General features: G+C 39.8%; 1 protein-coding gene across 1 annotated transcript; it reads right to left on the bottom strand.

Moving 5' to 3' along the window:
* Window positions 1–452: 452 nt before the first annotated feature.
* On the bottom strand, window positions 453–9,816 carry matk (megakaryocyte-associated tyrosine kinase). Its single transcript, XM_084066635.1, has 13 exons — window positions 9,600–9,816; window positions 9,430–9,493; window positions 9,171–9,284; window positions 8,907–9,016; window positions 8,092–8,311; window positions 6,276–6,369; window positions 5,534–5,599; window positions 5,305–5,404; window positions 4,618–4,702; window positions 4,361–4,434; window positions 3,814–4,009; window positions 2,276–2,362; window positions 453–1,217 (listed from the first exon to the last, which is right to left on the bottom strand). Exons 2-13 carry the CDS (start codon window positions 9,436–9,438, stop codon window positions 984–986), a joined length of 1,389 nt encoding a protein of 462 aa, XP_083922761.1. The 5' UTR covers window positions 9,439–9,493; window positions 9,600–9,816; the 3' UTR covers window positions 453–983.
* Between the last annotated feature and the right edge of the window lie 732 nt (window positions 9,817–10,548).

Here is a 10,548-nt window from a genome sequence, read left to right on the forward strand (position 1 = left end):
TGCTCTGGGGGTTTGTGATTAAAAAGATCTGTGTCAATTTTGCACAGGGAATCTGTATATCACATGAGCAGAGTCACACCGCCAAACTTGATTGCAATATCATTGCATATATGGTAACGGTTACCTTAATAAATGGTAAATGGTTCATAACGGTCTGGTTATTTCTGAGCTGAAGTGTCTAAATGAAGTGCGTTATTTGTTTTTTTAGCACAAAGAAGCAACCATCATTCAATATACACAGTGAAACACAATACATTAAAGTACATCTTTTCAAATAAACAGTATTGTAACACCTGGCATTTAGTACCATAGACCTCAAGGACTGTCTATAAAACAAAATCACCTCTATAATCCTTAAAGTAAGTATGGATTAAGATCGACCAACCTTCAATCTCAACCTCAGTAATAACTAATAATAATATAATAATATCACTCATGGATCTTTTTTAGAGATGCAAGCTAATGTCTCCAAAATACTGCACTACTGCGCTGCTACATTTGTGCTTCTGTCAATAATAATACTGTGGAAGTAACTCTTGGATACTGTAGGTATTCTACCAGCGTCTCCACAGTAAAGTAAAGGACCATCAAGAAGTCCCTTTGAATTTAATAGTCCAATGACCACTGCTTCCAAACAGACTCAGGAATGGACAGGAAGTTACGAGCCCAAACAGGACCAGTGAATGTTCCTTTAACTTTCACTGGTCAATGAAAATAACTTCAAAACTTGTCCTTGGCATCGTTCAATCTGCCAGCACCACATGGCTGTGAAAGTTGAAGATGCATGTCTTCTGTGATCCATAACTTGAATGTATCCAATTCATATGACGGAGCATATTTCAGCTTAAGAGTGTGTTAATACCAAGTCACAATATCAAGTGGTATGAACCACATAATACCAGAACAGCTGATGGGTACAGTTTCCTGGTTCATGTGTCTCTAAAGATGGACTCTCGACACCACTTCATATCCGGCATTTAGTCTCAAGATAAACATCCAGGTCCAATCCTGGTCCCATCCCCACATGCAGGCCCAGGATATGGGCTGAGTTTACCCAGATCACTGGCAATTTTTACCCTCAACTTGTGGAAGGAGGGCCTTCTGCGCGGCTCAGCCTCCCAGCAGTCTCTCATGAGGGTGTAAACACCAGGAGGACAGTCCTCTGGAGCCTCCATACGATATCCCTCCTCCACTCTCTCCTTAACCTCCTTCAAAGACTGGGGTACAAGGATGGATGGAAATGGATATACATGCAAACATACACGAAGACGCATACTGTATGTTGGTATAGAGTCTAGACAGAGTAGACAGTACATAAATATGACCAAACATCTATACTCTTAACTGAACATCTGAACACATTACACAAACACTGTTACATACCAGTTTCATGCCAATTTGGCTAAATAACTCAAATTGTACTTTCCTGTTGGTTTGTGTGAGTGACAGTTCAGGAAGTTCGGAGAGTTCAATAAACTACACAAGAACGTTTTCATGTCCATGCTCACTTAAGTTGCACTTAAAGTGAGCAAGCTAAATCCCTATCATTAGTTCCAATCATCTAATTTAAAAGCTCAAAGAAAAGTTAAACACATCTTCTTTCTGTCTGCTATAATTAATTGGCAAAACAAGCAGGTCTAATGTTAGTTGAGGGTGTTAACAGCAACCACACCAATGTGGTTCTCTAAGTTGCAGTGTGTTTAGGGTGTGGACAGGATAGAACTTGATAGAACTTCATTAAGCCCCCTGGTGGGGATTTTATGGTGTTTTATGTCTTCTCTGACTATTTTGAGTTTCTTCCTGGAGGCTGAAACCTTGAGGGTCAAATGTGCCAATAGAAAAACAGCGCTTTAATGACACAGTCAAATTATACCCTCCCCCTCATTATCATAACACAACAGGTGTGGGCATGAGGAGGAGGAGGGACTAGGACAGGTGGGTGGTGCTAAGGTGGTGGAGGAGGTGCTAAGGTGAGAACCAGGTACATAATTTTAACACTTTCTGTACACTTTTTTGAAAACAATCTTCCTCCTAGTATAACCATAATACCTGATGATCATGTTTTAGGGGGGGGGGGGGGGGGGGGAATCACTGAAAATCACGGCACCAGTCTTTAAGCAATGCTAAAATGCTAATGAAATTTAACTGTGATTATGTATACAATGGGTCAATTTCTGTTGTTTTTAAATGTGCTATACAAATAAGGGTGACTTGACTTACACAGTAAAGTATTAAAACTAAAACTACTAAAGCGTTTAGAAGTAAAAGTACTTACCATTTTTGGGTAGGGTTGTCGACCATAAGAAAAGATCTCCCAGAGGAGAACACCATAGCTCCAGACATCTGACCTTGTTGAGAACTTCTAGATGACAACCACAAAAACAACTGTATTTAGATTTATACCAATCATTGCGTAAACAAATACATGTTTATCTGGCTGACATGGGGGGCCATACGTTTCAGTAAATCCATATTAATAGCATCTAAATATAACATTTTCAGGAAATGAAGAAAACCTTATATTTTTAAAACAAAGCAATACGGACTCATCAAAGCTGTTATTGTGACTTTATGTATTGTCAGATACATACATGTGTCATCAAATCCAGCTAAAGTGGAGTTAGGAGGTTTTGTCCATCATTGATAAGAACAGCTGACAATGGATCTCCAAGCTCACAATGCGTCACAACGTGTGAATTAATGCCCTGATGCTTCATGACACTGCTTATATAGGCCTACAATAATAAGAAGGACTTTATATATTACAATAACTTCTGCAAAGAGGGGTTCACAGAGTTGCATTTTCAGTAGAACTAGTGAGATAAATGAACTAATTTCTTGTCTATATGAATGTGCTACTTTCAACACCATTGTGACTCAGTTCTCTGTAAATACATGCCTGTAACACCTGCATTTGTGGTTGGAAACTTAGCTATCTGTTCTTAACATGTTGACATGATGTATGTATGTGTGAAAGGCGTGTGCCTTATTTGAGCACCGTTGTCTTCACAAAGTGTTAACCACAATGCATTCATCAAATGAGGTAAGACGGTATATATGTTCATTTCCAGGTAACTTGAATGGCTACTTATTTCCTTCTCTAATTTAATAATACAACTTATTTCCTCCTCCACTTTAACACTACAGTCTAGTAACATCATGGCTTCCCTGTCCAAGATTTAGTTATATAGTACAGTAGGTGTGCAGTTTGTGAACAAAAAACCTTAAAGCTGCTCTTATATTAACATTAATAATAATAACAATAATATACGAGGCAGGGGAAAAAACCCTGCCTCGTTAAAGAGTGTTATCTTCTGCTCTGCAGCCAGCAGCTCTGAGCTCTGTGTGCCACACAGGGGAGAGGGGGTGGAGTTAGCTGGTTTGGCTGACAGTTTGACGAACCACTGGAGTTAGTTGATTTTGTCAAAAGCGCTGACATTTCATTGGTTCAATATTTTTTTAACTCACACAAAGATGGAAAGGGTGTTCATCGTTCAATAGCGTTGATTTATGAAAAAAAAAAAAAAAGCTGAAGAATGGAGTTAGCTGGTTTCTGCCCGACAGCGACTGAGGTGGCGTAAAACAGGAAAACTGTGTGCTAACAGCATGAAGCAAAAGAGGGGAAGTCCGCACACCGTTAGCTCCCAGTAGATTCAGGCAACGTTTCGACCACTAAAGGGTCTTCATCAGGTCTGATACATTACATAGAGGATGCCTCCTCTATGTAATGTATCACTAATGTACTACATTAGTTTGTACTACATTAATTTCACTCTGACAGTGTAAAAAATGACCCGTAAAGGTCAAAGTCACCTCTTTTTTCAGGGCTTCGGGGGCAGTCCATTTGACTGGTAACTTGTCACTATCCAAGGCCTTGCAGTCTGCTTTTGTCAGACCAAAGTCACTGACCTTGGCCACAACCTCATCAGAGACCAAGATGTTACGAGCTGCCAAGTCTCTGTGGACCAGTTTCTTAGACTCCAGGTACTCCATTCCCTCACACGCATCCCTGTACATGACAAATAAATATACAGACAAGAGGGATTGGTATTTGATTTATCCTTTTGTTTATTTAACCAAGGTAACTCAGTTAGATCTCTTTTTCAAGTGGACCCTGGAAAATGTTTCAGCAATGCCCTGCTTCACTAGTGAAGTTTACTCAGTTAGACGGAGCACAGCGCAACGGACCAGTGTGTGTGTGTGTGTGTGTGCGTGTGTGTTCGCTGGCGGTCCACGACGCAGCAACGATATGTGTGTCACACACAGACACACACACACACACACACAATTTCTGTTATTTTTAAATAAACACGAATATTCAGAAACTTGAGCCTTGCTGTAGACATTTGAGGAGACTCACAGTGCAAAGCGGAGCAGCTGAGAAGAACTGATAACTGAACGGCCTCTGCTCCTGAGAAAATTAACCAGGTTGCCCTGTACAACAGACAAAACGTGCGCGCGCGCACATACACACACACACACACACACACACACACACACACACACACGATGATTTTTTATTTATTTTAATAAATGCAATGCTCCACTTTACAGTAGCTTACCGCACCAGTATAGAAACACTGTTGTATATGATACAGTACACATCCACCACAGTACCTTGGCCATAAGCTCTGTGACGATATGTAAACCATTGTGAAGGATAACCCCCAACAGACGCACTAGGTTCTTGTGCTGGAGCTTGCTGGAGGAAGAGAATCCACATGCAAAACAGACAAACGTTGACAGGATTAACAGGAGTATTATTTGGGATACCAACAGGGACCATTGGCAAACTACACAGAGGAAAACATTTCAATAATCAATCTGAACAAAAAGGACATTTGGCAAATCTATTATCGGTGATCGATAGGAATATTGGTGTACAAATAGAGGAAGTGTGTTGTGGGCAACATCACTACAGCATGGTGTAACTGTCCCCACATGATTTTGGAGGGGTCCCCAGACGACAGTGAAGTGACAATTTAAGGACTTTTAAGGCCTTTTTAATTCCTCAAAAATAAAAGATAGAAAGAAAAGAAACAGACCATTACTGCACCAAAGTAATCAACAAACTATACTATTAAAAATGGTCAAACATTGGCAAAATTGTCAAAAAATATGAGACGCAAATGTTTTTGAAAATAGACGATCGGCTATTTTCACAATATTTATCTGTGGAACAGAGTCAAACTAAATCGAATGCTTACATTCCAAGTGCTTGTCAGGGTGGGGGGGGGGTCCCCAGTTCAAATATGATTATTTTGGGGGGTCACGGCATGAAAAGGTATCTCCTCTCAAACTCACGTCATGACTGTGGTCTCCTGTAGGAATGCTTGAGCTGTGACATCACATTTGATGTTCTTTACTGCCACCTTCTGGCCCATATACTCTCCTTCATAAACCGCTAAAGGAACAAAAATAGAATTCATATGAACTATGTATTTCACAGTGGGAATGCAACTGTGCTGCGTGTATAATAAAAGTGGCTTCCGCAGGACCATGAACACTTGTGCTTTGAAGAATGAAAGCTCACCGCCAAATTCACCCTCTCCAATGCTCGCTCCCAGTGTGAGCCTCCCGATGTCAAGCAGCCACCCCGCTACAACAGTGATACATGAAGGAAATAGAAACAACATGGTTAGCTGTACCATGTAGAACTCTATTAGCTTGTTGGACTTGACATAGACAGGAGAATAGACACATGAGCAACAGTCAGAATCATAATCATAATCATAATCAGGTTTATTGTCACATCACAGGTTTACAAGGTAAAAAAGTGGGTGAAATTCGTTTTTGTACATCGTTCCCATCGCAACGTTAATTTCCATAGAAAGAAGAGGGGGGGGGGGGGGGGGGGGGGGGGGGCGAAGAAGAGGGGTGGGGGGCAAGTGGGAAGGAGATCAAACAAGAGAACAACAGAAGGCCAAGACAGCAAAGCACGTGGTAGTATTTAAGTCGATGGAATTATGAGTAAGATGATGATGCAATCTTATCATCACTCCCCCATCATGCCCCATCACTATACTATTACAAGTCAACTATTATAGTACATCAACATGTAACATTGATTTATGTTAAAAAGTATTTTTTAGGTTATAAATGATTTCTGTATTACATGTATAACACAAAAACTATAACAACAACAAGCCCTCTCTTCACTCTATAAAACACCCTGTGATCTTCTTTTTTTTTATTGTTAACTCCTAAAAGGAACGGATACTCTTTGCACACACAATGCTTTGTTGTACATCTTAAGACATAAGACATAAGCTTACTTTTAGACAGCTCCAGTTCAGCTGACTTGGTTCCTTGCTTTTCTTTGGGCTTCAAAAGTCTAGTGGCAATAGAACCCTTACACCTCGAATAGAACTGCAAGAAGTGATAGGACTGAGTCAGTGATACAGTATATACATTCACAGACACTGGTAAGCCAACCATTTATAGTAGATGGGAATACCCTCAATCTGGGAAGAACAATAAGCTCACTGGCACTGACACAGCTTGAGCCTCCTCACTTAAGTACCTACCCACTCACAGTGACCAGAATGTACACAGTGATCTGCACAGTGGTTTTGAAGAGGAAGATACGAAGACTTTGTGAGACCAAACCACATGACTCTTCAGGAAGAAAAAAACAACCCAGAAATGAAAATCTACAAATTCCAATTATTATTATTATCCTATCCTATCCTATCCTACTACTATAATTGAAATGGCCACCAATGTACGGCATATGGTGATAACATCAGGGATCTCCATATATAGGCAGAAAAGGGACACGGACAGATGGGTACACCTTGTACTCTGACAAAGCCCCCGACACTATGACACTATGACTCAGACATATCAGTATAGTCACATACTTGAGGTATGACAGGCACACATCACTGGGCATCAATGTACGTAAGAAATTCTGAAGAATCATATGGGTTGATCTTATAACTGACTTCCACTTGTACAGTACGTCTCACATGGTTTTCTTCCTCTTAAAACCCCCTGTGTGGTCACTGTGTGGGGTAGGTACTGCCCTCAACCGCAAAGCATGACAGAAGCTCATGCAGACATTTCAGGGCATCACTGGATGTGAATTTCCTTCCACTTGACAAGTGGCTTCGCAGCCACGAAGCCACTGGCAATAGGCTGTGAAATAGCTACTTTCCCCCAAAAAAGGTGATCTACAAGCTCTTTGCTACTTTTGTGTGACACTGTAGTATGACGAAGTAGGGCATTCATTTACAAAAAAAACTAAAGCAACGACAGCAACAATATACAGTAACATTTATGTAGTATGTAGACACAAAGATAGATCTAAATCTAATATCTAAAATGAAACATATACTGTATGTCCTGCTTTGGAATGTCAGCACATGCACTGTGACACTGATGATGACATACATCATGTTTATATACAGTTGATTGCGCCTTTGATATTCACATTAGACCTGTTCACAATTATTACATAATCGCCTAATAGCAATTATTTTGCATAATCGCAATTATTTTGCATAATTGTTTCCATGTTGCACTTTTTTTCATACATTTTCAAATATTAAAAGAAAAGCAGAACCAGCAGATCTACATGCTTACAACGCGTCATCTATCTCAGCTATTAAAAAATTAAAAAAAAATGTAATCACAATTATTTGTATGACAATTAATCGTCAACTTAAATGTTGTAATCGTGACAGGCCTAATTCACATGGAACGTTCTCCCATCGTTTCCTCTTGGGAGTTTTTAGTCAGCCACAGTGAGTCAGGACTGAATGCGTCTGTTCCTCACAGATAAGCGAAGACTGTTTCTGTCACGGCTATCTTCACAGCACATCACAGCAGCAATAGACTCAACAGTCCCACAGACACGCACAGTTGTAGAATTAAGATTTAAAACAACAAAATGACTGCTGCTTGTGAGTCTTCCCTTTCTTATTTACAGAGACATGGTAATCCTCCTACTAAGGTAAGGCTACTGTACATAGGAGAAATGGTCTGGACAAGAACTTGAATGGATGGAGTGCAAATCTATAACCCCCCCCTCACCCGGTCTGGTGGATGGATGTACCATGCGTAAAAACCCAGGACCCAAACTCTCACCTCTATCATGTCGATTAGATTGTAGAAGAACTGTTTGTTGTCGATGGTCAGCTTGTTGTCCCGATACATCACCCGGTAATGGATGACCTCTCCAGAAACACCGACACACAGAACATAGTCACCTGGGTGGCGGATAGACTCACGCACAAGAAACAGGCCATCTTCCACTGGCTGCAACTTAAACACTGCCTCTGGGCCAGAGATCTTCCCATGGAACCAGCTATCAAGGAAAAGACACAAAGTCATACATCTTCCACTGCCTGCAGCTACCCGCTGTATTGTTGTACATGGCAATAAAACACCTTGAAATACAATTGTACTCTATAGAGGGACAACACAGAATGGGCAATGGAATGAAGGAATCAGAATGAATCAGTCCTTGGAGAAGAATATGCCTATTTGTGACCCTACAATGGAGACCTGGAAGAATAGGCATTACCTAAGTACCAGTTGTTGAGTTACAAAAAACATACACTAGCCAAAGACAAAACAATTCATCACCAGTTATAGACAACACAAAACAGGCAGTGAAAGCTAAGAGGCAACCAAAAAAGGAACAATGGAAAATATTCTGTGAACCCAATATCAACTTATTACATTACAATTCCATATCAGTGTGAAAAGCCAGCCAAATGTAAATGTATTTATTTTATACATGGCGAAAACCTTCAAAATCAGAGTTGTCACTTACCTCTAGCTTTGTCACTACAGTAAAGTGTTAATTGACCCATTTGTAACACATTTGTATACTCTGTGTGTCACAGTGTTTCAATAAATGTGGGTAAGTGAAATGCATGCAACAATAGATGACATACGGCATGAGGCTGAGACTGCGGTCAATGGCCTCTCTCTCTCGCACATTAGCAGAGGTTATGAGTCCTTCCTCTCCTGTGGTGTTGTGTCTTGCCTTGTAGCAACCCTTCCCCTAGAACACAGAAACAAATTAACAAGTGTTAATGGTGGTAATAGTTGTGTAGTAGGCTATTTAATGCACAAATATTGAAGACATTTATTTAATTTTTAATTCATACGTATACTGAAGCTTCTTCAATGCATGAAAAATGAAGGAAGGTAACTACCATTTCTGTCTCTAGAATAGTCAAGATGTCTCCCTTTCTGTAAGACAGTTCCCCAGATTTAGGCTTCTTGTGGTCTCTCTTAGCCACACACTGTGTGCCAGAACACCAGCTATTCTAGAGAAGTGCAAGAGAAAACAGTCACAGTTATATATAGATTTCTAAGTAAGAGCTAATCAAATAGGCCTACAGACATGATTTCACAAAAGGGTTGGTAGCCTAAGTCCATTCCATAACTCCTGTAATCTATCCTCATACATACCATTGGCATTTTCAGGAGTAGCCTGCTATATCACAGCAGAGTGATGGTTAAGGTAAGTAGACACCTGGAAAGATGTAGACAATGAGCAACATGTAGATTTAGATTAGATTAAAAACTTTAAAAAGTGGTGTCAAGAAATGTCATGTCAAAATAAATGCTTTTGTACTTACTTTTACAGAGTATTACTTTTACTTACAGTAAGTAAAACATGTGAATACTTTTTCCACCTCTGACCTGTTGTGGTGCTCAGCCTCAGCACTACGTCCTTGTCTCAGAGCTCTGCATATGCCATATGCATAGACGCGAGGTTAAGAAAGACACATAGGCTACACAAAGACAGCTGCACTGATGATTCACCAGACCTCTCATCTCTTCATAGTGCATTACATGACATCATTCCTCCAATAGAGCTTCACATCCACATGTCATCACAGTAGCGTCGTCCTAAAACTAGAATGATCGCCGCGTCTTTAAATGCCCCCCTTTTCCTATTGTGTACGCATGCTTACCACTTCCTTGTTGTCACTAAAAGAAGACCATTACTAAGAAAACCCAAGACATAATGCACTAACATAAAGTACACCTTGTCCTGAGCAGTGGTGGAAGAAGTACTCACATTTTGTACTTAAGTAAAATACCAATACCACAATGTAGAAATACTATTACAAATAAAAGTCTGGTATTAAAAATGTATACAAGTATTCGCATTAAAATATACTGAAGTACTGGAAGTGAAAGTGCTCATTTGTAATTTCACAAGTTTCCAAAAAGGTTCCATAAAAATGCTTTGAAAATAAATCTACAAGCAGATCTACAAATTTCAAATAGCATAAGTACGTATAGGGCTGAAGTGGTTAATGCATATTTTGTAATAATCGAAATCTACAAAGTAACTAGTAACTAAAGCTTTCAAATAATTGTAGCAGAGTAGAAGTATAAAGTATAGAAAATTGGAAACACTCCAGTAAAGTAAAAAAAGTGCTCAAAAGTGTACTTAAGTACAGTACTTCAGACATATCCTGGCGAATACTCTCACTGGAGGGTCTCACTTTTGTTGTTCTTTTATCTTTTATCATTATAGGCTATAATGTGCACAGCTATACATGTAGGCATACATCA

This window comes from Gymnoscopelus microlampas (assembly GCF_963454915.1).
Source record: "Gymnoscopelus microlampas genome assembly, chromosome: 9".
Lineage (NCBI taxonomy): Eukaryota > Metazoa > Chordata > Actinopteri > Myctophiformes > Myctophidae > Gymnoscopelus > Gymnoscopelus microlampas.

Coding starts and splice junctions, on each gene's coding strand:
- matk (XM_084066635.1), bottom strand. Junction 4,703..5,304: donor CAGGAGACCACAGTCATGAC/GTGAGTTTGAGA, acceptor CTCTTCCTCCAG/CAAGCTCCAGCACAAGAACC. Junction 4,010..4,360: donor CAGCTGCTCCGCTTTGCACT/GTGAGTCTCCTC, acceptor TGTCATGTACAG/GGATGCGTGTGAGGGAATGG.